The 25766-nt window shown below is 51.1% G+C and overlaps 1 protein-coding gene across 1 annotated transcript in view; it reads left to right on the top strand.

Annotated features, from left to right (window-relative positions):
- Positions 1 to 1439: 1439 nt before the first annotated feature.
- The window catches only part of PLLP (plasmolipin), a 29053-nt gene continuing 4726 nt past the window's right edge, over positions 1440 to 25766 (top strand). The window contains exons 1-2 of the mRNA XM_075008745.1: positions 1440 to 1745; positions 19344 to 19517. Coding sequence (XP_074864846.1) covers positions 1614 to 1745; positions 19344 to 19517 — 306 coding nt within the window. The 5' untranslated portion in view covers positions 1440 to 1613. The remainder of the gene's footprint in view (positions 1746 to 19343; positions 19518 to 25766) is intronic.

The raw sequence follows: 25766 nt of genomic DNA on the forward strand, positions 1-25766 counted from the left end.
GTAGCACTTTAACCCCAGTGCAGGTGAGGCAAGACAACCTCTGGTGCCCACATAGTGGCCCCCTCTCTGCAAGAAGCTCTCCCACTGACATCTTCGCTAATCATACAGTTACTGTCACCTTGTCTACACTAACACAGGAGTGCACAAAGTGGGGGCAGGCCCTAGGGGAGAGTGAAATTTCCCAATGGGGGGCGCAGCATGATCGGCTGCTGGGTCTCAGGCTCATCCAGAGGTCAACAACCAAAATAGTAAGAAGGGCCAATTTTTCCAAACGTGGCGAAAACTCAATAATTCAAGCGCTGTAATGAATGTGAATATGAGACCATCCTTACTAAATACAGTAAAACCCCGAGCTACCTCCACTCAAGCTGCGCGTATCTCAGGCTGACATGACCCGGGGTGGTGGGGAGCTGGGGCCTGGCTCTTAGGTGCCCACCACTCACAGGAGACAGGAAACTGACCTGCGCTGCTGTGCCGGTCAGTTTCCTGGCTCCTCTACATGATGCGAAATTTGACTTACCTGTGGTTGCACAAGAAGGCAACCTCCGCTTAAGGGCCTGCTTTAACATCAAGCCGTGCCTTTTGTAACCCCTGTGTTAATAGCCGTGCATGCGGTGATTTGTGATGCGATACATGTTCACTGCAGGACGTTCACAAACTTTTTACGTATTCCATTTCCTCACACTTTACACGTGTGTTTGTACCACTGTCTTCCCGACCTTCACTCCCCAACTCCCTTTACCGACACCACTTTTACTTCCCGTTTAATTTCCGTCTCCTTTCTTACAAGGCGCGTTGCCCTTCCCGGCGGGAATGCCGCAAGCTGCCTTTTCCTTTGCAAAATCACGACTTGGTTATCGACAAGATCACAACACAGACATGGTATCGTATCCCACAATGCACCGCACGTTCCCAAGTGGGATTTATCCGCCCTTTGGCGATGCCACCCCCTTTGCTATTTAGATCCCAGTTGTTCATTTGGGGGCTTTTAAACGTTCACCCTTTATCGAAAATAACCAGCAGGATTTTCTTGTTTTGTTTTGTTTAATTATTTTTAGTTTGCAATTCCAGCACCAGGCGCCACGAGGAAGGCCTTGAAGAGCCGCACGTGGCTCCGGAGCTGCAGGCTGCAGCCCCCTGGGCTCACCCGGGTCATTGAGACCTCTGAACTCTGCTCCTGGTTTGGTGTCCGGGGTTCCCACCCCCAGACCGAGCAGTAAAGTTTTTCCTCTGGTCTGACACGCGCCGATGTTCTTCCCTCACCCCCATTTCCATCGCAAACGGGGGGCGGGGGTGGGCTGCTAATTGCAGGGCACAAAAAGTGGGGCCCATAAAAAGTTTTCTCCCCCCCCCCCCGCCCCCTCCACTTCCTGGGCCGAGCGGAGCCGCCGCAGGTGGCTGTTTACCTAGGCGGATCCGGCTGCGCCGCCTCCGCCTTTCTCTCCAGCCCCGCCCCGGATCGGGCCCGCCCTCCCCTGGGCTTGCGCGCTCCGCCCCGCGCGGTCAGGCCGCGAAGGGGTTAAGCGGGGGGGCCGGCTCGTTCCTGGCGCCGGGTCCCCTCCCCGCAGCCGTGCGCCCCGCGCCATGGAGAGGGCGTGAGCCGGCCCCGCGCCATGGCCGAGTTCCCAGGCAAAGTCAGCACCCGGACCAGCACCCCGGCGGGGGTGCCCGGCCGCCTGCGCGCCCTGGCGCCGGATCTGCCCTTCCTGCGCTCCTTCCTGGGGCTGCTCATGCTGGCGGAGCTGGTGAGTGGCGGGGCCGGGCGGGGGCGCGCCCCGGGGGGCAGAGGACTGGGGTTTCCACCAGGCGATTCCTCTGCCGAGCAGCCCTGACCACCCCCCCGGGGAGCTGCGGGTGTTGGGGGCCCATCCCCGCCCCGGCGCGTTCCTTTGCACAAGCGCCCCTCGGATCCCCCCCAGCCGGCCGGTACCGCGTTCACACCAGAACCGGAGCCGCCCGGGCTGCTGGGCAGAGGCGCCTGGTTGGCACCGCTCCCAGCCCCCGTCCACACTGGGCTGGCTGCTCCACGCACGAGTTCCCCCTTTTGGCAGCAGCCATGCTTTGCGGGGGGGGGAGCCACCCGAGAGCTGGTGGAGAACTTCTGATGAATGGCCCCGGAGGGTCCACTTACCAGGGTTTCACTTTGCCCAGAGTCCCCCTGGTTGCTTGGTTTGCTTGCTGGGACTTTTGATAGTCTGAACATTGGCTCTCTCCGCCTACGCCCTTATTTCAAACACAGGGGCCCAGCTGATGGCACAGATTCTGAGCCCTTGTGGGTACTGGGGACTTCTACAGAGCTCTGCCATGGTCCTTTTCACTAGTATCAAGAAGCCCTGTGGCGTCTGATAGACGAACGGGTATTTTGGAGCATAACCTGCTTCAAGCAGGTCTTTGCCCACGAAAACTTATGCTCCAAAATACCCGTTCGTCTATCAGACGCCACAGGACTCTTGGTTTTCAAGATACAGACTAAGTCAGCCGCCTCTCTGATACTTTTCACTAGTGGTTCCCAACCCTTTCACTAGAGCAGTTCACCAAGCGTGTCCCCCAAACCTTTCGCGGACCCCCATCAAAGCCAATTCTAGCCTCTACGTATGCTTCATCAAATGAGAAAAGGAGAGCACAGCGTAGATTTCGGACCGCAATTAACAACGTTATTGGAAGATATGGAATTGAAAAATAATTGTCACTTTGCAATCTCATCAAAACTTATTTTCTAGGATCGTTTTGATTTATCTTTTTTTTTTTCATGGACCCCCTGCAGCACGCTCGCAGTCCCCAGGTTGGGAGCCACTACCTTACGGCAATGATCAAAGGCAGGTTTCCAGGGAAGCCCCAAACCTTAAAATACTGGAGTATTTCACAGGAATGTCCTCCAAGCACTACCAGTTACTGTAATGGCACTACCCAGGATGAGCCATTATTGGCCTTTTAAAAGTAGCTAATGAGAGGGTGTATGGGGTGTCCAGGGAGGGGTAACACCTCTGGTGAGGGGACTTGTGGCTCTTCGGGGCAGTTTGTGCACCTTTGGACCCCACCTGGCACCCAGCTCTCGGCTGTGGCTCCAAGAAACTGTAGCATGCAGCAGCCGCCCCCGATGAACCGCTTTGACAGGCGGGCTAAACCAGATGAGGGTCGCCAGCCGGTCTGAAACCTGCGGTGCGATAGGGAATTGCCTATCCCAGCATGCAAAGTCAGCCCCGGCGGACTGGGCGGATGAGATCAACAGCAAGGTCCAACGACCAGGAAGGCACTAAAGACGGTGTGGCCATCCACTGCAGCCTGGGAAGTCCAAGCCGTGATGACTTTTCATACCACTGGAATGAGGCTTCAGAGGTCGAGAGAGTGGAACTGCCCCTGCGCAATGGCTCTTCCACTGTAAACATTCTCATGCACAGGTTCTTTGCACATTCTCATCACTTCTGTACCCAACCGACGAGCCTGTGCAAGCTCAAGACGTCATCGTCGCACACGACGGACCAACTACTAATGAGAGGGTAGAATAATAATAGTCTTTTTTTAAACCTGGACTGAATTAGATGCACGGTTCGACGTGGAATGATGGGGAAAAAGCAGCTTGATTCTCAGCTCACTGTGTGAATCTGGAGTAAGTCCACTGGAGTAAAAGCAACAGAGAGTAAGCAGTGCTAGTCTATACACTATCAAAACAAAAAGCAGTCAAGTAGCACTTTAAAGGCTAGCAAAATAGTTTATTAGGTGAGCTTTCGTGGGACAGACCCACTTCTTCAGACCATAGCCAGACCAGAACAGACTCAATATTTAAGGCACAGAGAACCAAAAACAGTAAGCAAGGAGGACAGATCAGAAAAAGATAATCGAGGTGAGCAAATTCTTGATCTTCCCCCCAACCCCTCCAATCTCTGATTTGCTCACCTCGATTATCTTTTTCTGATTTGTCCTCCTTGATTACTGTTTTTGGTTCTCTGTGTCTTAAATATTGAGTCTGTTCTGGTCTGCCTATGGTCTGAAGAAGTGGGTCTGTCCCACGAAAGCTCACCTAACAAACCATTTGCTAGTCTTTAAAGTGCTACTTGACTGCTTTTTGTTTTGATAGAGTAAAAGCAAAGTGAGAACCTTTGAACGCTGTAGCAAAATTGCTGGTCTGATTTGGATCTAATCTGTGCTCATTTTACACTCGTGTAACTCCATTGACTTCAGCAAGTTAGTTGCTAATTTACACCAGTGCAAGTGAAAACAGAACCAAGATTCCACTGCCAGGCCAGAGTTGCAACTCAGTAACAGAGGAAAACTTGGGCCCAGCATTTTATCATTGTCTGACACTCTGACCCACTGGGCTACAAACTGGTTAATTTCATGCACCGCTGGGGTTTGTATATAGACTGTAAGGGTCGCGGCTGAGCCAAAATTAGTGGCCTTTTGCATAGAGGAGCATGTAACCTAGTAACAATCAGCAACTGTCACCTGGAGCGCCCAGCCAAACTGTCCGCCCTCTCGTGTTGGAACATGGTGGAAGCTGGAAAACATGGAAACAGAGAATTGCTCCGGTTGGCTTCCTTTGTGAAATAGGCACCGGAGCCTTTATAAAGGACCAGCCAGTGACCAAATTAGAGATGAAACAAGCAAGACTCTTAAAAAAAATACAGTCACATAATATAATAACACAAAAGATCTGGTTTGCTCCAGAGGCTCTAATCCAAAATACTAGGTCTACACAGCAGTATTATTTCAGAATAAGCTATTCCAGAATAGCTTATTTCAAAATAGCCCCTGGGCCCTGTCTACACAACCCCTATTCCTAAATATCTATCTCAGAATAGGCGCTATTCCTTGTAGAATGAGGTCTTGTCAAACTGTGTCTCAGCTCCCAGGAAATATGAAGACCTGGAGGGAGCCACCAGTGTAAATTGGAACAGAGATTTGAGATGATCATGAAAATGCCGGTACAGTTCAAACAATGGTAGTAGCAGAGGGGGCATCTCCACGGAGCAGCAGTCGAGCCTATATGGGGCATGCCCTGAATCTAGGTTTCCACCAGCACAAAGGGCCTGATTTTCTAGCCTGCGTCCACTGGATTGCGCATGCCAAATTGTGCCCGCAATTGCATGCCTGATTTGTGCGTGCAGTCACAGGAACGGCGCATGCCACCTGTCAGTGAGCACGCCCAGTGCTGGGGCTGCTCTGCTAAATCAGGCGTTTGCTTCATGCCCCTGGTTTTCCATGTCATTTCCACCCATGTGTTTCGGAACATCTGGTCCCCAAACCGTTTGGTGCCCGGGAAACATCAGCCTACAGCGACATGAGACCTGGCTTCCAAAGGACGAGGTGGGGCAAGGGTGAGTGGGATGGGGCTATGGTTCCCCAGACAGCTGCCCCAAGCCCCGCTCCCTCCTCGGGACAGCTCTGAGCAACATTATATTGGCACCGTGCTGATCTGCTGCAACACAAGTGTGACAACCTGGGTCTTAGCGGTCAGTGTTTAAAAGGGAGCAGCTGTAAGCAGGGACCAGGGCTCTGAGCTGTTGTGAAGAAGGTAGGTTAGAAGTGGAGCTTACATGAAACAAGTCAATAAATGCTAGGAGGACAGGGAGATATGGTGGAGGGTCGGGATAGGGTCCAGAGTGGAGGACTGAGCCAAAATAAATCTGACGAGGTTCAACAAGGACAAATGCAGAGCCTTGCACTTGGGTCGGAAGAATCCCAAGCATTGTTACAGGCTGGGGACCGACTGGCTAAGTAGCAAGGCAGCAGAAAAGGACCTGGGGATTACAGTGCATGGGAGGCTGGATATGAGTCAACAGTGTGCCCTTGTAACCGAGAAGGCAAATGACATATCGGGGTGCATTAGGAGGAACATTTTGAGCAGATCTAGAGAAGTTACTATTCCCCTCAACTCGGCTCTGGTGAGGCCACATCTGGAGTATTGCATCCAGTTCTGGGCCCTCCAGTATAGAAAGGATGTGGATGCATTGGAGTGGGCTCAGTGGAGGGCAATGAAAATGATTAAGGGGCTGGAGCACATGACCTATGAGGAGATGCTGAGAGATTTGGGCTTATTCAGTTTGCAGAAGAGATGACTGAGGGGCAATTTGATAGAAGCCTTCAGCTCCCTGAAGTGGAGCTCTAAAGAGGATGAAGAGAGACTGTTTTCAGCGATGACATATGGCAGAACAAGGAGCCTGAAATCACAGTGGGGGAGGTGTAGGTTGGACATTAGGAAAAACTAGTTCACCAGGTGGGTGGTGAAGCACTGGAATGCGTTGCCTAGAGAGGTGGTGGAATCTCCATCCCTAGAGGTTTTTAAGTCCCGGCTTGACAAAGTCCTGGCTGGGATGATTTTGTTGGGGTTGATCCGGCTTAGGCAGGGGGCTGAACTCAATGACCTCCTGTGGTCTGCTCCAGCCCTAGGGTTCTATGATTCTATGAACTCTTCTGTAGTAGCTTCTGCTCTTCGAGCTCCATTTTTCTGATGCACATTTGCCAGTCACAAGTATTAGAAACTGAGATGGAAAAGGAAGGTATTGTCCAGACTGAGGCAAGAGCAGGGACTCCGGGAACCATCGCCTTTGTCCTCCAGAAAGACAACGTCTTTTATGTTATCGCTGTTCTTTCTCAATGACAAGCAGTGACGAGTTGCCTTGCGTCCAGGGTAGTAAATCAGGCTGCTTTCAAAGGATCATTCTTCTCTATTTCAGTGGAGGCGTAAGGGATGGAGTAGAGCCAAGTGAGAATCAGGACCCTGGGCCTGATTGGAAGGTTCCCATCCGGGTCCATGCTGCGCAGCTGGGCTTTGTCTCTGATACGGGCTGATCCCAAACCCAGCAGCCAAATGTACCTGAACTTTGAGACCGATCTGGGCCAAAGTTTGCGGCTCTGGCAAATCTCCAGAATGAGTAATGCAGCCCCAGGATGGTGTAATAGTCTCTGCCCTGAACCGTGTGATTAAATATCATTATCGCTTAGCAGAAATGAGGCTGTGTCCCCACTGGGTGCGAGGAGCCACTGGGTTCCATCCAGCAGCCAAGGCAAGAAAGCTGAGCCTTCAGATGGTTTGACCTTCGGGGCTGTCTTGTGCTGGGTGCCTCTCCTCTGCAAGCCAACTGCCGGTTCAGCAAAGCCCAGGATCGCACTCGCATGAACCCTCTAACCCTCCTAGTGTTTAGCGATGTTAACAATTAACTGGTTAACTAGTAGAGGCTGGAGCAGCAACCTCTGCCTGCTGTAGGCAGGAGGTTGCTCCAGCCCTGCGTGGCCACTGCAGGTGGGGGAAGCCCCAGCCAGCCTCCCCAGCCCCCACCAGTTTAATGGTTAACCAATTAAACCATTAAATGGGATTTTACATCCCTATTAGCATTGCTCTTTGCTTTGGTCTAGCCTGGGTTCTGTGTCAGTCTTAGAGTCTCGCCTGGCACTCATGGCTCCATGGACAGGCTCTGTCCCTCCCAGCCAATCTTCCGCTAGGTGGATGTTCAGGGCTCGCCAAGCCGGTTCTCCGAACGCAAGAGACGAGTAGCTAAGCTCAGGTCTGGGGTCCTCAGGTGCAGTAGCCCGAGGGCCGGTACTGGGCCAGCCTTTATGCCAAAGTCTGCATTTGCCCTGGGTGCTTTGCCAAGTCCTTCTTGAATGCTGTGAATGGCCTTCTTGTGAGCTTCCTGGTCGCCCTGCAACCTCAGTGCATTTTAGATGAAAGAGCCAGTTCCTGCTGCCATTGAATTGGGTAACAGACCTGAACCTACCCTACCATAGTGTCCAGTGGTCTTCGAAAGAGAGGCAGACATTTGGGGCTGTAATTAGGAGGAGTGATGGGATGAAATGGCGAAGAGGATCATGTCGGTTGACTATTAGGCATAACATCATAACAGGGAGCCTCCCAGGGATGAAGTGGAAGCCCCTATTCATCTAGGGTACTTCAGACCAAGCTGGGCCAGGGCTGGAACACGGGTGTTAGGGACAGTCCCGCTCCAGCAGGGGAATGGACTGCTGGACCCTTGTCCACCTTGAATTTTAGGGCCCCGTCCTCAAGACAGACTGCGTGAAAAGCTGAATAAAGAATCTCACAGTTCGGCATTCAGGAAGTTATTATTTCAGTCCTCTTGATTGTTCTCCTGCAGCCCCAAGACTCTGTCAAGATGAGAACTCAGTTGTGCTTGGCAGTATACAGACATACACGACGCTGACGCGGAATTCCAGCATTGTCTGAGCTGTGCACACTGAGACAAAGGGTCTTTGGGAACCGGGACATCTATGCCAAGACAAAGCTCCTTGTATACCGTGCAGCAGCTGTTCCAAAGCTACTGTACGCATGTGAAACCTGGACAACATGAAAGCATCATTTGAAGGCACCTGGACAATATCATCAACACTGCCTCAGGAGAATCCTAAATGTCTCTCGGCGAACACTAATGTCCTGGAAGAGTCGAACGTGACCACCATTGATGCGATTTATCATTCATGAACAACTTCCTTGGACTGCTCACGCGGGTCGGATGTCTGCTCAGCGCTTCCCAAAACAGATCCTGTTTTCTGAGTTGGAGGAAGGACAGAGGAGAGTTGGAGGCCAGAGGAAGCGATGAAGGGACGTTTTGTAGGCACGCATGAAAAAGTGCAGCATCGGTGTCGACACTTGGGAGAACCTTGCCCGGGACCGTCCCCAGTGGAGAGCGGTAATCTGTGAGGGGGTGGCTCAGTTTGAGAGGTCCCATCTCAGAGCAGATGAGGAGAGGCGGAGAAGAACAAAAGAGCATCAAAAACTGCCCCACACCACTCCAACAGCTACCAACACCTGCCCCTTTTCTGATAAGACCCGTTGCTCCAGAATCGGGCTCATCAGCCATCAACGGACTCACAAATAGGAGGGTGACATGAAGATGACCTACTTGTTATCGAGTGACCGCCGAGAGAGAGAGAAAAAGAGAGACAGACACACAGTGTAGACAGTTCCTGTCCCAAAGACCCTGACAAGTGAGGGGCAGGAAAGGGTTGCCCAAAGAGGCAAAGTGACATGCCCAAGGTCAAACAGCAAGTCAGTGGCAGAGTCAGGAACAAACCCAGGCCAGGCTCCGACCCAGGGGACAATACTGCCTCAGTCATTCTAAGTGCTAAAAACAAACTGGGCGTGGGCGGGTAAAGACCCTTAGGTTGGTTTCTCAGTGCTGCAGTTCCACTGAGTTATTGGCAGCAGCCCAGACCTGTGTGGTGCCTCTGATCACGGTGCAGCGGAAGCTCTAGCTAGTGTACACATGGCCTAATCAGCTGCTTTCTCAGTAGTTTGCTTGTGCTGCCCTGTGCAAACAGGTATTAAATCATCCGGAGCTTTATGGTGTGACTGAGGTGGGGTAATCAATAGGGCCCTGAGTGTCAGTCAGATAACAGAGAGACAAGATGGGTGAGACCACATCTTTTAATGGACCAACGCCTGGTGGTGGAAAAGATACTATCTCCCCCACCTTGTCTCTTTCACAGCCTGGTACACTGCAGATAACACAGTAGCCTAAGTAAGGCAAAAGCCTCTTCCAAGGTATGAATAGCAGGTGTAAGTCCTGGCTTGACAAGGTCCTGGCTGGGATGACTTAGTTGGGGTTGATCCTGCTTGAAGCAGGGGGCTGGACTAGATGGCCTCCTGAGGTCCCTTCCAGACCTATGATTCTATAACAGGCCGTGGGAAGAAGAGTTAATCTGTTATTTTCTGAGTGGGGAAAAACCAACCAACCACGGTATTGGCAAAGGGGTTGTGAGCAAGGGGAGACAGTGCTTTTAAGCACTGAGCACAGGGAAGTGTGGAATATTGTGTCCAATTCTGGGCCCCTCATTACAAAAGGATATGGTGAGAGGGTTCTGTGGAGGGCAACCAAAATGTTTAGGGGGCTGGAACCCATGGCCTACGAGGAGAGGCTGAAGGGTTTGGGCTCGGTCTGGAGAAGAGAAGAGTGAGGGGCGATTTGATAGCAGCCTTCAACTGCCTGATGGGGGATGACAAAAAGGATGGAGAGAGGCTCTTCTTGGTAGTGACAGATGGCAGAATGAGGCTCAGTGGTCTCAAGCTGCAGTCGGGGAGGTCGAGGTTGGATATTCGGAAAAACTATTTCCCCAGGAGGGTGGCGAAGCACTGGAATGCGTTACCTAGGGAGGTGGTGGAATCTCCATCACTAGAGGTTTTAAAGTCGCAGCTTGACAAAGTCCTGGCTGAGATGATTTAGTTGGGGTTGATTCTACTTTGGGCAGGGGATTGGACTTGATGACCTCCTGAGGTCCCTTCCAGCTCTAGGACTCTCTGAACGCAACCAGAAGAAACTCCCCAGGAGTTCATCTCTGGTCCCTGAGCAAGGCTCGGACTTGACACACCTCCTCCCAGCTGAGCCTCAGTTGCTGCCAGCCCAAAGTTCCCAGCTCTGTTCTGGACCAGGAAGTTCACGAGATGTGTTTGTTCTCTGGTAACTGGCTGGCAGGTGGGACTCTCACTGTTCCTGAGTGTGTGGGGTCCCCAAAGGCGGGAACTGAGAGGCCAGTACGGCAGCGTGTCACCCTGATCCCAGCAGGCCTGGGCGGCTCAGGGGCATTGCTCCACAGAAGGGTAGCCGTCACCAGCCTTCTCTGAAGCAGGGGAAGAGAGTCCTTGGCACGGAGAGGCTTGCCAACGAGCCGCAGGTGCTGGCCGAGGGCTGCCGGTTCTGGCTGTCATATTTCTGGAGGCTTCATCACACGACACATTCATCTTTTAACCCCTGGCGCCTTGGGGACAGTCCTGGAGGGCTGGCAACCCTTTCTGCCCCCAGGGAGTCTGGGGACAACAGCCAGGCTGGGTGCCCGGTGGCCTCACCACTGCCTGAGGTGGCTCGCGGGCAGCATGCTGGAACAGCCGCCATTTTGCTTTAGGGCCCCTGTCTACCTGATTAGCTTCTGGTTACCAAGCTCCACTCCCACCTCTAGCAGCAGAAGGGAAGAGAAGCTGCTGGTGGCTTCCCCCAGCCCCCTCCCCCCCGACACATCCTTGTCTTTCCCGGAGAGCTCCTGCAACGGGGCGGGAAAGGAGAGAAGAGGTCCTGCGACTTTCCTGCTCCCCAGCCTCAGCCTTTTTGTTCCCCTCCCTCGGACACTGCTCCCACACCTGCAGAGCTGCAGGGGGGTGGGGTTGCTTGCGCACATACCTAGCACGGGGGCGGCCAACCCCCAGCTCTCGAGCCGCACGTCCTCTTTGAGCCACTAAACGCGGCTCCCGCTCAGAGCCGCCCACCAGGCCTTCTGGCCGCTGCTCTGCGCGAGGGCCCCAGGGCCTGGGCGTGGGGGGAGTCACCGGCATTGAGTTTGAGTCAGGGTCTGGGGGTGCCTACCCGTGGATTGAGTTTGGAGCAGGGAAGAGGCTGGAGGTGTCTGGCTCTGGGGTAGGAGGAGGGCATCAGGTTAGAGTTGGGGGCTGGGGGTGAGAGGGAGGGAAGTGAGCCATGTATTATATATTTCTGTCTATCTAGCATATATAATCTTTGGCTCTCTCCACGCGGCTCTTGGCGCTGTGTCGGTGACTCTTCGCCCCCGACTGCTTGGCCACCCTGGTCTAGTATTTGCGCGCTGCGGTGGGCACTGGGCGTGAGGCCAAGCCATAAGGAGGTAGCATCTCCCCTGGCCCAGCTCTCCTGCTGGGCAGTGGGGCCCTTAGGAAGCTGGAGGGAGGTGCCGTGAAGTGGCAGAGGCTGAGCTGGCCTGGACGAAGGAACAGGAAGCAGCAGGTGCGCTCCCTGGCAGCGAGTGCTGCTGGTGGGGAGGGAGGAGACAATGGGACCTGCGTCCCCGGAGAGGAATTGTATTTCCGGGCAGGGTTGCGTTGGATGGCGTAGGGGTAACCGTGGAAACGGAGGGACCAGGCTGCAGGCCCGGGAGCTGGGCGGCTGGGGGTTTGCACTGGTGCAGCAGGAGCTCTGGAGGGAAATAGAAGCGGCCAAGGCTTTGGCTGCGGTGCTGAGATGTTCCCCAGCGAGCGGGCAGATGCTGGGGCTCGGCAAAGGCAGCGTCGCCGTGGTAACAGAGGTGGGTCCGAGTCACAAGGTTCGGATGCAGGCCAGAGCCCCCCGGAAGCGTAGGAGCGTTCAGACCTGCGGATTGGGCTCCTCCGGGCTAGCACGCCCCCCAGCAATGGGCTGTAGGCCGTGCCAGGGCTCCCAGGGGCCTGGCTTTTGGCTGGAAAGCCCAGTTGAAAATGGCACACGACAGCGTTGAATTGGAGACCGGATGCAGGCGTCCAGCCGTGGCCTGCGGCAGCCGGGTCAGTGTGAAAGGAGAAGCTGGAGGGCAAGTGCCCCCGACCAGATTGGGCTGCCGGGGTCGGGAGAGGCCCTTTGGCCTCCTCCCTCTGCTGTCTCCGCTTTCCCACAACCACGTTCTCGCTCTTGCAGAAAACTAGGCGGCTGGGCTGTCACCAGGTGATCCTGAGCCATCTGCTCCCTGCTGGAACCCGGATATCAGGGTCAGAGGCTGAGTGAGTCAGACGTACGCTGGGGAGCAGAAGGGACAGGCCATCCCATGTTCCCCCTACTTTTGTCCATCCATCTGTGGACTAAATTTTGTCCATGTGCAGACGTGCACCACCAGTAGGAAAAGGCTGCCGGCTCTGGGCGTCCTGCCAATCAGCCGGGGAGCACCTGAATCTCTCCTACCAGTGGGAGTCGGGAAACTGACCAGGCTGCCGCACTCCTGTGGCACGGACCAGGCATCCCACCGCCGGGCAGCTCGAGCTGTGCATGGGGCCCAGCACCCTGCCACTGGGCTGCTTGAGCCGCGTGGGGCCAGATGCCCATGGGCAGGTACCCACCTGGCAGGTGCCCTTGGCTGCCTGCGACCAGGTGCCCCCCGCCAGTGGGCTCCAGCAGCTCTTCCACCGGAGCCGGTGCGTGGCAGGGGATTGGGTTTTTTTTGGAGAGGGTTTTTTTTGGGGGGGGGGGGGGGGCGTAGTTTTGGGTGGTTTTGTGAGGGGTTGTTTTCGGGAGATTATTTTTAGGGGGGAAGTTAAGGTGGGACTGGGGCTGGGGAACCTGTGAGGAGGAGAAGTAAACCCTCACATTCAATGGACTATGGGGAAGACTGGACGGCCCTATTAGTCCATTAAACGGAGAGTTTATCCTACTAGCAGGAGCCAGGAAATTGACCAGGGCTGCTGTGCTCTCAGTTTCCCCAGTCCCCGAAACTGACAGCGCTGCTGCTCCTGGCTCAGAATGTGGGGCTGAGGGAACTGTGGGATAGATTCCCACAATGCACTGCTGCAACAGTCGATGTTTGGTGATTTCAGTGTGGAAGCAACGTGGGAAGTGAGGGTACTCGAGCGGATTTAGAAAACCAGCATTATAAAACCCATTTTAATAAACTCGAATTTCTCTCGTAGTGTAGACATAGCCTTAGACTGAGCTGCCCCTTAAGGCCAGAAAGAAGTGGACTGAGTGACTTTCCTCCGGGGAACCCGGGGTTGTCCACTCTCCAGAGGAGGCTGGGAGCAGAGCACAACTCTCTGCTTCTCAGAGGAAGGCAATCTACACAGAGGCAGGGTTCAGTAAAACAAGGGAGTGCCATCACACAACAGGCGACAGCACAGACTGGTTTATATCACGTGGGGCGGGTACATCAGAGCTCAGTGGCTAAGCAGAAGCTGTTATGATTTGTTTTACAGTAATGGCTAGAGCAGTAGTTCCCAACCTGGGGTCCCTGAAGGCATTGCAGGGGGTCTGCGAAAAAAATAAACCACCAGTAAAAATGATCATAGAAAATAAGTTTGGAATTAATTGCAAAGTTACAATCAATTATTATTTTTAAATGAAGTATCTTCCAAGCATGTTATGAAAATCTACGTGGTGGTTTCCTTTTTCATTTAATGAAGCGTACATAGCAGCTAGGATTGGCATTGATGGGGGTCCTTGAGTGGTTGGGGGTGTTTGGGGGGTCTGCACTAGTGAAAAGGTTGTGAACCACGGGCCTAGAGAATCCACTGCTTTTGTTCAGGTTGTACAACACATGAGATAATGGTACCTTGGTCTGCAATTAGAGCTCACAGGCACTGTGGTACTACAACTAACAACAGTGAAAGGTACTGTGCATACAGAAGAGACAGTCCTTGTGCCTAAGAGGTTGCCCTTTAAATAAAACTGCAGAAAGGGAAACTGAGGCACAGAGCGGCAACATGATTCACCCAAGGTCACTCACCAGGTCAGTGGCAGAGCCAGAATTTGAACTCAGGGCTCGTGAGAGTAGATTCAAACCCTAACATGAAAGCTTGGATCAGGCCTGTTAGTGAAATGTCATGATGGCGTGGCCAGGTTACAAGCGAACGAAGGACTCTTAATTATGAAGGCTGCTCCTCTACAGCCTATATTTTACTCACCTCTTCCCTCCAACCCTAATTTTTGCTCGTTTCTGTTCTTCCCTATTTGCTTTATTATTCAGTGCATAAGAACGGCCATACTGGGTCAGACCAAAGGTCCATCTAGCCCAGTATCCTGTCTGCCGACAGTAGCCAATGCCTGGTGCCCCAGAGGAGGTGAACTGAAGACAATGATCAAGCAATTTGTCTCCTGCCATCCATCTCCTGCCTTCGACAAAAGGCTAGGCACCATACCTTACCCCTTGCTAATAGCCATCTATGGACCTAACCTACAAATATTTATCGAGCTCTTTTTTAAACTCTGTTAAGCTGTGTCTACACGTGCACGCTACTTCGAAGTAGCGGCACTAACTTCGAAATAGCGCCCGTCGTGGCTACACGTGTCGGGCGCTATTTCGAAGTTAACTTCGACGTTAGGCGGCGAGACGTCGAAGTCGCTAACCCCATGAGGGGATCGGAATAGCGCCCTACTTCGACGTTGAACGTCGAAGTAGGGACCGTGAAGACGATCCGCGTCCCGCAACGTCGAAATTGCCAGGTCCTCCATGGCGGCCATCAGCTGGGGGGTTGAGAGATGCTCTCTCTCCAGCCCCTGCCGGGCTCTATGGTCACCGTGGGCAGCCGCCCTTAGCCCAGGGCTTCTGGCTGCTGCTGCGGCAGCTGGGGATCCATGCTGCAGGCACAGGGTCTGCAACCAGTTGTCAGCTCTGTGGATCTTGTGGTGTTTAGTGCAACTGTGTCTGGGAGGGGCCCTTTAAGGGAGCGGCTTGCTGTTGAGTCCGCCCTGTGACCCTGTCTGCAGCTGTGCCTGGCACCCTTATTTCGATGTGTGCTACTTTGGCGTGTAGACGTACCCTCGCAGCGCCTATTTCGATGTGGTGCCGCGCAACGTCGAAGTTGAACATCGACGTTGCCAGCCCTGGAGGACGTGTAGACGTTATTCATTGAAATAGCCTATTTCGATGTTGCTACATCGAAATAAGCTATTTCGATGTTGGCTTCACGTGTAGACGTAGCCTTAGAGTCCTGGCCTTCACAGTGTCCTCTGGTAAGGAGTTCCACAGGTTGACTGTGCGCTGTGTGAAGAAAAACTTTCTTTTATTAGTTTTGAACCTGCTACCCATTAATTTCATATGGTGTCCTCTAGTTCTTATATTATGGGAACAAGTAAATAACTTTTCTGTATTCACTTTCTCCACACCATTCATAATATTTGACTGACGATTATGGCTCCTTTGGGTTCTACGTACCGTCCCCTGATTTGTGATTACTGTAAGGCTGCGACATTCACGAATTTAACATGTGCAAATTCAATTTTTCGCGAGTGGCTCATTGCCCCATGGTGCACGGCGCAAGGAGCCAAAGCCACCCGTATGGCGCCCTAGCAGATACTTGCAAAATTCAACATTCGCATCAGGTTATCTCCTTATCCTGTGCCCACTCTTCAAACCCCCCACGACACCTCTGCTTCCAACAGGCTCTTCTATAATCTTTGATGTATGTATGGCCCATCTCTTCTCTGATTACTCATGAAAGTAGGTCTGGACCAAGTACAGCCTATTATACGGCCCTCACCTGTCTTCCATGCCTCTGCGGGATGCCAAGTTGACAACTCAACCAAGCCACGATTCGCATTCCCCCAGGCAGACACTGTGTGTCCTTTTAATTGGGCAGAAGCTGGGTCATCAACCCATCATGTTGGGGGCCTGACGTGTCTGTTAATGGTAATTAAAATCACCCTCCTACATAGGTGGCACTTGGGTATTAAGAGACCATCCCTGTCCCCACCCCCAACATTTTACCTGCCTGGTGGTCTTTCCATCAGCACAGCTGCAGGACAGATGAATTTTTGTCTAAGGTTCCTGCCCCCTCCACCCATGTCTTCTCCTAACTCAAACCTCCACCCAACAGGGTGGCTCCTTTGCAGCTGAGAGATGCCTTTGCAAAGCCCTTGGCAGATTCAGCCCTTTCCACGATGCTCTGTAATCCAACTCTGGCCCATCTGTCCAGCTCCTCTGCCACTAACAAAGCCTGGCAAAGGCTCTGGAGGGACCCGGGGGTGGTGGGGGAGGGATGCTGGCACAGGGAAAGCAGCAGCCATGAAAGAGAGACATGAGCTAGGGGAAAACTGCTGCAGGAACAGACAAACGTGGCGAACAGAAGTGTCCCAATGGGGTGATGGAAACCCTTGGGCCAGTGGTTCCGCGAGGGGGGTCACCCAATGAAATTAATGGATAGCTGGTTTAAACCAAACAAAAGGAAGTTTTTCTTCACACAGCGTCTTGGGGGCCTGTGGAACTCCTTGCCAGAGGATGTTTTGCCATCCACTGTTTCTCCCCCACACCCGGTGGAGCGGTTCCCTGTAAGACAGCATGAAGCTTAGACTGAGGAAAAGGGAGCCAGGATGAAGTAGTACTGGGACTGGATGAGAGGCTGGATATAAGGCAGCAATGCACCCTCGAAGCCAGGAAACCTAATGGCATATTGGGGGGTGCATTAGGAGAAGCATTTCCAGAAGATCTAGAGAAGTGATTATTCCCCTCTTTTTGGCACTGGTGAGGGCATATCTGGAGTGTTGTATCCAGTTCTGGACCCCACAGTATAGAAAAGATGTGGATGCATTGGAGAGGGTCCAGTATAGGGCAATGAAAACGACTCAGGGGCTGGAGCACATGGTCTACAAGGAGAGGCTGAGGGATTTGGGCTTATTTAGTTTGCCGAAGAGTCAGAGGTGATTTGATAGCAGCCTTCAACTTCCTGAAAGGGGGCTCTAAAGAGGAGGAAAAGAGGCTGTTGTCAGTAGTGACAGCAGAACAGGGAGCAATGGTCTCAGGTCTCAAACAGTGGAATAAATTGCCTGGGGAAGTTGTGGAATCTCCATCTCTGGAGATATTTAAGAACAGGTTAGATAGATGTCTATGAGGGATGGTTTAGACAGTACTTGGTCCTGCCATTGGGGCAGGGGGCTGGACTCGATGACCTCTCAAGGTCCCTTCCAGTCCTAGTATTCTATGATTCTATGATTCAGGTTACAGTGAGGGAGGCCTAGGTAGATATTAGGAAAAAACTATTCCCGCAGGCGGGCGGAGAAGCGCTGGAATGCGTTGCCTAGGGAGGTGGTGGAATCTCCATCCCTAGAGGTTTTTAAGTCCCAGCTCGACAAAGTCCTGCCTGGGATTACTGAGTTGGGGTTGATCCTGCTTTGGGCAGGGGGCTGGAGTCGGTGATCTCCTGGGGTCCCTTCCAGCCCTAGGATTCTATGGTTCTATCCTATGACGGCCTGAGAGGGGAAATCAGAGCAGGGGGGGTGTGATTTTGTGGACCAGTTAGGCTGAGGGTGGCTCGAGATCACTGATTAGGAAGCATTATGTCAGTACCAGCCATCATTACGAGGAATTATGATGAATGATAAATGCCCAAGAGTCGCAGGTCGCTGGCAGAAAAAAGTGTTCCACTGAAAATCCCCAGCCAGCTCCTGCGGGTAGAAAGTCATGGTTGTCAATGTTCACAAACGGGTGTGCGAAAACAAAGCGTGGAAGAGAGCATGGGAAAGTGCCGTGCCCATTACGGGGCTTGATTTCACACAATAACCATGCAACCTACCTTCCCTGAGGTCAGATCTACCCAGTGCACGTCACCGAGCGTGCCTTCCTGCCTGAAGCGAGCCACAGGGCTGACAGCAGACCACAGAAATGCTAATGACAACCTGGAAAAGGGCGTACAATTGTGAGTTTTGACCATTTGAGCTTCTTTGTGATATGTGAATAAGGACTCAAAGGGGGTTTGTTGGAGCTTCTTTTTTGACGTTAGAAACTGAGAGTCTTCCTGACAAATGCTACGGACAAGCTGTAGGGTTATATTATCGCGGATACCAGGCAGTTGACTTACTTACTTGACTTAAACACGTAGGTCAGCTACAAGTCTGCACCGCTTCACTTTGTCTCGGGACAAAACTCCTAGCTCAGCCCAGGAGCGCCCCTGCTGTGGTCCTCCAATCTCAGTAGATCTTCTCCACGTTGTCTGAGGTCTTCCTCTTTTGCGTTTTCCTTGCGGGTTCCACCTGAGAGTTTGACGGACTCTGCTGGATGATGGTTTTCTGAGCGTGTGGCCCAGCCATCCCCACTTTCTTCTCCTGATTTGAATGTCAAGTGGTTCTTGTCCTGCTCTGTTCCAAAGCTCCTCGTTTGTGATGAAGTCTTGACATTTGATGTGAAGGACGTACCTCAGGCATCTGTTTGTGAATTCTGTAGCTTGTGCTTTGAAGACTTTTTAGTACTTAGGGTCTTGCATCCATTCAAGAGCTCTCTCTGCACACTTGTGTTGAAGATCCACCCTTCCATCTTTGCAAATATTATTGGTGATCTCCATATGGGACAGAGTCTTGAACGCAGCTGTTGCTTTCCCTATCCTGGCACTGATATCCTTGTCTGTCACTCCATCTCTTCCCCTAACACTCCCCAAGTAGGTGAACTGCTCTACATCTTCCAGGTCATCTCCTCCCAGCATGCTGGTGTCAAATGTGATTAATCAAGAGGGAAAGGGGTTTAAGGTTAGATTTCTGAAAGCCATTTGTCTCTAGTTTGTTTTCTGTTAAGACATCATTTCACTCAAATGCCTAAGCGAACAGTCGGGAGAAAAGAGCTCTTTGCTAAAGAGATGACATCCCCACCCATCCGAGAAGAAAGCTCACAAGTCATACATGAGGTCTCAAAACAGTTTCTGGGGAAAGAGTGCGTTTGACATCCCAGGCTACATCTACGCTAGCCCAAAACTTCAAAATGTCCATGTTGCATGGACATTTCGAAGTTTTGGGCTAGTGTAGACACGGCCCCAGAGATCTATCGAGAAAAGAAGCGGGAAGCACTTACGAGCAACAAATGACAGAGCTGGTTAACTGAGATCTGCCTTCTGCCCCCATTGACATCAATGGCAAATCACCCTGAAGGAAGACTTGTCAAGATTTCTTTCTTTGTTTCGCGTTAATCACTTCTCCCTGTCTGTTCCTCAGGTGCTTGGCTTGCTGGTGTGGGCCCTCATCGCAAGCACATTCTACCAGCCCATTCCGGCCTACAGCTGGGTGATGTTTGTAGCCGTCTTTTTCTGGCTGGTCACCGTCATCCTGTTTGTGACGTATCTACTGCAGCTCCAGACGAAGCTGGACATGATCCCCTGGCCTCTTGTGGTAAGCCACTGTAGCTGGGGGTACAGAGTGTACTTCACAGGGGAAATCATTCTATGCTAAATGCTTTTGTGGGTCTGACAATTAGCTGCAACTTACGAAGGAGTCGGACAGAACATTGCCTGCACTCAATACACCTGTATTGTGTCATGTGATTTGATTTTAACTCATCATTTACGGTGACATTGCTGTTAGAAAGCCAGGTGAAAAACACTACTCTAGGCACGCCTACAGACACGGGGGGCTTCTCCCCGTGTAGATAACAGGGCTATCCGTAGGGGGTTGCTGGGCCCAGAACAAGCCAGGGAATAACCCAGCTGGGAGCAGGCGGAGCAGAGCAGGCTGCTGGGTCACACTGCTTCCCACAGCTTCTGCTGCTGCTGGCGAGCACGGGAGCATTCCCTATGCCTGCTGCCTGGCCTCTCGGTAATCCTTCATGCTGGCCTGGGCCCCACAGGGCCTCCCAAAATGCTGTACCCCCATTGCCCTGAACCCACCTATCGACCGGATGGCTCCAGTAGTTAATCCACTTCCCCAAGAGGTGGTAGCTAGGTCAATGGAAGAATTCTTCCATCAACCCAGGCGTGGCCAACCGGAACATGAGAAGGAGCCAGAATTTACCTGACTGCATTGCCAAAGAGCCACTGTAATTTGTCAGCAGCCCCCATCAGCTCCCACCTCCTGCCGATCAGCGCTTCCCTCTCCCCCTCTGTACCCCCTCCCCACTGTGATCAGCTGTGTCACAGCTTGCAGGAGGCTCTAGAGGAGGAGGGAGGAGAGAGGATGTGGCTGGCTCAGAGGTTGGGGCAGGAAGGGGCGGGACTTGGGGGAATTACAGAATCATAGAACTGGAAGGAACCTCAAGATGTCATCACTTCCAGTCCTCTGCACTCATGGCAAGTCCAAGCACCACCTGGACCTGGGGTGTCCAACTAGTTCTGACGCAGTAGCCGCTATAAGGCTACTGCTCTAGAGAAGTAGCCACAATATTCTGAAAATATATTTATTGTTCAACCCAATTAGCCAACCTCAACCAGCCAGACAGCCACATGTGGACAGTGGCTAGTGTGTTGGACACCATGGATCTAGACCATAAGGGGTGGAGTGAGGGCAGGGCCTGGAGCAGAGCAGGGGGTTGACCAGCAAGCACCCCGAGCACATGGGAAAGGTGGCGCCTGTTGCTCCAGCCCCAGAGTTGGCACCTATGCGAGGAGCGACATACTAATTTCTGAAGAGCCACAGGCTGGCCACCAACCTATCATCAGCCTATGACTGCCTGCGCTGAGAGTCAGCTTAATTACAACACTCACCATGTGGATTTTTCCCGCCCTTGACCGCAACCTAACTGGGTTGACTTCATTGCGTAAATCTGTCCTGATTGCGGACCAACATGCCTTGAAATTAACGAAGGCTTCCGCTTCCTTTTCCAAACAAAAGAGGCGTCACGATCTTCTCACATGCCAAATTCACACTTGGGTGTCGCTCCATTGATATCAATCAGGTGTAATTGCACTGTAGGCTGGCAAAAAGCGTATACAGGTTGAGCCTCTCTAATCCAGCACCCTCAGGACCTGACTGGTGCCGGAGGAGAGAATTTGCCAGACCACGGGAGGTCAATATTGTCTAGCAGCATTACTAACACTTCCACTGCTTACTGGGCTCTTAGAAGACATTTGGGGTAAATTACAGCTAAATAACACCACAGAACACTGAGAGCCAGGACTGGTGGCTGGAAACAAACTTATGAGACCATAGGAAGCTTGGCCACACCCATGATAAGTGGTCATCCAGCAAACTAAAATCATGCTGCATTACAGATGTTCCTGGATGAGAGAATGCCAGATAAGGGAACTTCAACCTGTATTAGAACACAGACACAGGGGTAATTACATAAATTTAGTCCCCCTAATCAAACATCTGATGGAAGGTGGACTTGAAAATAGCGTTAAGTCACACTGGTAATAGTTTAGTTTAATTCAATAATTTACTAAATTAAGCTAAATTCATGTAAATGCATCTGCATTCATGGTTTGAACGGGTAGAACTACAGCAATTCAATTACACCAGTGCAATTTCTGTACATTTAAAACAGTTGGAGGAAAGAATGCTACAGTTGAAAGTAAAGGACACATTGGTTTGGTGAGGCTTCAGTGAACATTAACTAACTCAGCTTGTTTTAATGGGCTAACTGGCCACACACCAGTATTACTGTGGGTCTTTGAACTGTGGCCTAAATAGGCAGTGGTAACTTTAGGGAGTAACATTCAACCTACATTGCATCCAGCTTTCATGTCTGGAATCTAGCAGGGTGTTGGAACAATCTGGACAGGCGGCGAGCCTGTAATATGTAGCAAGGTTCTGGGCACACCTGAGAGAATCAATCCTGGGCCTATTGCTTAAAACCAGGCCACTTACAGCCCAGACTGGGGTCTCCCCCACAATAAGGCGAACCAAACCAGCCACAGAAGTTCCTCTGCTGCCCGTCTGGCCAGCCAGAACCTGTCCAAGCAAACCCACAGGTTCTCTAGCAGTTACTAATGTCCAAACCAGCCCCACTCCTTACTCAGGTGTGAGGTTATGAAAACCTATTTCACCAAATCCACACAGATTCTGCCAGCCCTTAAAGGGACTGGCCACATTCCCAGGTCAATGTGTACTTAGATCTTACCTCAAACAGTGCACTGAGCCTGTCCTTTAGCATCTAAAATCTAAAGGTTTATTAATAAAGAAAAAAATGGGGTGAAAGAAAAAATTGCTGAAGTGATACATTAAAGCTATTGATGCAGGCCACAGCGATGGTATAAGCTGCTTTCCTGAGAGCTTCTGAAAATGCATCCCTAGTCCACACAGGCTTAGTTCATGAGGACTGAAGACACAATGGCCACTGCCAGGGTCGTCTTTATAGACTTGCTGCGTGGAAGGAAAAACCCTTTCTTCTTCAAATAGGCAATGGAGGATCACCTGATCAGGTTACCTGTTGGGGCAATCTGCCATTGGCTGCTGGGTCTCAGTCAATGTGGACTCGAAGTCTGAGTCTTTGTTTTAGCCCATCTTCCTGGCTGGGAGGAGACCAGGTATTCCATTGTGGTCCTGGCTCTGAACCATTTCTAATACAGGTACAGAGCCAGTATCTGTAACTTTACTTACCAACACGGCACACACATACAAGTAGCACGGATTCAGTGAATCACCAGCTTTCATTAGAGTTGGCCCACTTGGCGTAAGGCAAACTTAACACAGTGGTTGCAAAAATGGTTTTCCTATTTAATTTAAAATCCAGTAATGTCACACAGCCACTTCACAAGCCCAGGGGTGCAACCGTATCTCTGGGATCCAGGCAAGAGCAGGAGACCTGTTTTTCAGCATTGCAGCTGTTAGTTGTTATTGATGGGCGCTCTGCGATCAAGACAATTATACGAGGGAACTAGACCAGCCTGAGGGCACAGGTGGAGCCTGACAGTCTTGGAGGAAGGGACTCCACAGCATTACTGTTTGGGTGGCTGGGCAGGCCTTTCCAACAAAGAGAGTGACCCACACACAGCTCACCTCTACATTCTTCACATAGCAAAAACTCCCTGAAATGGCATGGGAGTTTTCACCACGCAAGGAGTGCAGGATTGGGTCCCAACTTAACAAAGGCAAAATAACATGTCCCTGCAGTAGCACAAAACGGATTGCAGTGAAAGCAATTTAGGTTACGTCTACACTACCCTGGAAGACCGACCCATTCAGGGTTGATCTTCCGGGGTCCTGTTTTGCACAACCTACGGTTGTGCCTATGTAACCAAGCCTATGTAAGAAATAACTTACATCGGAAAAGAGCATTCCCACTGCAAGAGAACTGAGAAATAGATTGTTCACACCAGAGAGCCTGATTTTGAAATCAGAGCAATGATGGGAGGCCTCCCTGGAGGCCAGTTAAGTTGAAATGACCTCTGCTTAGTACACACTGTGTCAATTTTGAAAATGAAGGGGAGAGTCGGCGAAAGTCGTTCGTTTTGGTGGAGTTACTATTTCGAGTTACATGCCCTGTTATTCCAGAATAATCAGCTTGGCAGGGTGGATGCCAGGTTGGTTATTTTTCCCCCAAGAAAAGGGTTTTTCTCCAAAAAAAATCCCCAATGTAGACAAACCCACATTCTCTCTTCACTAACTGTTTTGTTTTTTCTGTCTGTGTCACTTTTGAGTAATGGGTTTTTTAAGAACAGCAAGAAGTCCTGTGGCACCTTATAGACTAACAGATATTTGGGCGCATAAGCTTTTGTGGGCAAAGACCCGCTTCATCAGATGCATGCGTGTGTGGGGTTGGTGGTGGTTCAGAGGATGATTTAAAGAGGGAGTCTCAATAAAGGGGAGGGCCAGAGCTAACAAGGTCTGTTCAGTCAGGGTGGAAATGGCCCATTAGCGGCAGTTAATGTAGAGTTGTGAACATCAAGAGAAGAGAAAACAAGTCAGTTCACTGGGGGGGATATGGCCCATTGTCAGACGCTAACGTGGAGGTGTAAACATCAAGAGTAGAGAAACTGCTTTTGTAATGGGCCAACCACTCCCACACTCTGTTCAATCCTTGGTTGATGGAGTCAAATTTGCAAATGAATTGCAGCTCTGAAATCTTTCTTTGCATTTTGTGTTTGAAATTTTGTTGTTGTAGGACTGCTCTTTTTAAATCTGTTACTGAGTGTCCAGGGAGATTGAAATGTTCTCCTACAGGTTTGTGTATGTTGCCATTCCTGGTGTCTGATTTATGTCCATTTATTCTTTTACATAGAGACTGTCCAGTTTGGCCAATGTCAGTTGTAGAGGGGCATTGCTGGCACATGATGGCATTAGTATTATGTGTATTATATTAGTAGATGTGCAGGGGAAAGAGCCCCTCTCCCCAAACTGTAATATGTCTATGGGATTCCACAGCTCACGCTGTAAAAGTCCAGGGAATAAAAATCACTTTAACCTTTCAAGCAGATTTGCAAACACTGCAGGCACGATTCAGGCAGGGCACGCTTTATTTGCTATTGCAAATCAGCACTGTGTGCATGTGTGAATAACCAACCTGACGCCTAGTGTTCGGGGAAAACAACGCACTTCAGATATTTATATCACAAGCAGAGCATCTACGCACAGTCTATGGGCCTTTTCAAACCATAATGCAGCTTTGGGGGTGTTTCTGGCACCGGAAGTAAAGCAGTTAAGGGTGCTCACTTTTAAGGGGGCATAATTAAGTCATAGGCATCCAACTGAGATGCCTAGAGGAAACATGCCTCTCTTTACTGCTGTTGCTTCGGTCTGGGCAGGTCTACCAAGGGAGTTCTCCCATCAACTTTCCCAGTATAGACAGCCTAGTTAGCCGAGCACAGATATGTCTCTTTTAGCTTCACAGTTGCTGTGGCTGTAATTGTGTATCTGCGGTCAATTTTATTAGCTTAGTGTAGACATAGGCTTTGAGTGCAAACTCCAAGGATGTCTACACTACACAGCTGCAAAATTTCAGCGGCCTTGTCGCTAATAGTCAGCTTGTGCAAGGTCTATTTGTTGGCACTTTTGTCAACAAAATACTTCCACCGCCCCTACTGGGGGGGAGAGAGAGAGAGAGAGAGTGTGTGCGTGCGTGTGTTTTGCTTTGTTGACAGCAGCACACTCCTGCTGATAAAGCAGCATTCACAATTTCACTTGCTACAGCAAAACTTTGTTGCATGTGTGTGTATGTGTGTGTGGGGACTTAAGCTACCGTGAATAACCAAAGTTTTGTTAAACAAGTATAAGGGCAGACACCCTCAGTCGGAGGACAGAGCAGTCAGCGTCAGCCATTTCACACTCAGAAGGACTAGGAACATTTCTAGGGCCATTGTTAGGGGGAGAAAAGCCACAGAAAGAAGCTGTTAGCTTGTCTACTTACGAAGAGGCACCAGTTTAACAAGAGGTCAAGTTTAAACCTATCTAATTAAACAGATGTAAAAGCGTCAGTGAGAATTTCAATGGACCACATTGCTAAAGACCTGAGAATCTGCATCTTAAAACAAAGAGACTTTAACACCAGATTACAAAGGGGAACATCTGAACTGGAGTTTATGCTCAAATTCGGTACTTTACTGCTTGGCCTCAACAGAGTTAGCAATTATCTTATGTCTTACATAGGGTGACCAACTGTCCGTATTGGCCTGCATAATGCAGGGGAGCCAGGAAACTGACCAGCACCACCAGTGCCGGTCAGTTTCTTGGTTCCCAAAAGTGGCAGGGAGCCAGTTGCAGTAGAGC

The sequence above is a fragment of the Carettochelys insculpta genome, chromosome 14, assembly GCF_033958435.1.
Source record: "Carettochelys insculpta isolate YL-2023 chromosome 14, ASM3395843v1, whole genome shotgun sequence".
NCBI classification, from domain to species: Eukaryota; Metazoa; Chordata; order Testudines; family Carettochelyidae; genus Carettochelys; species Carettochelys insculpta.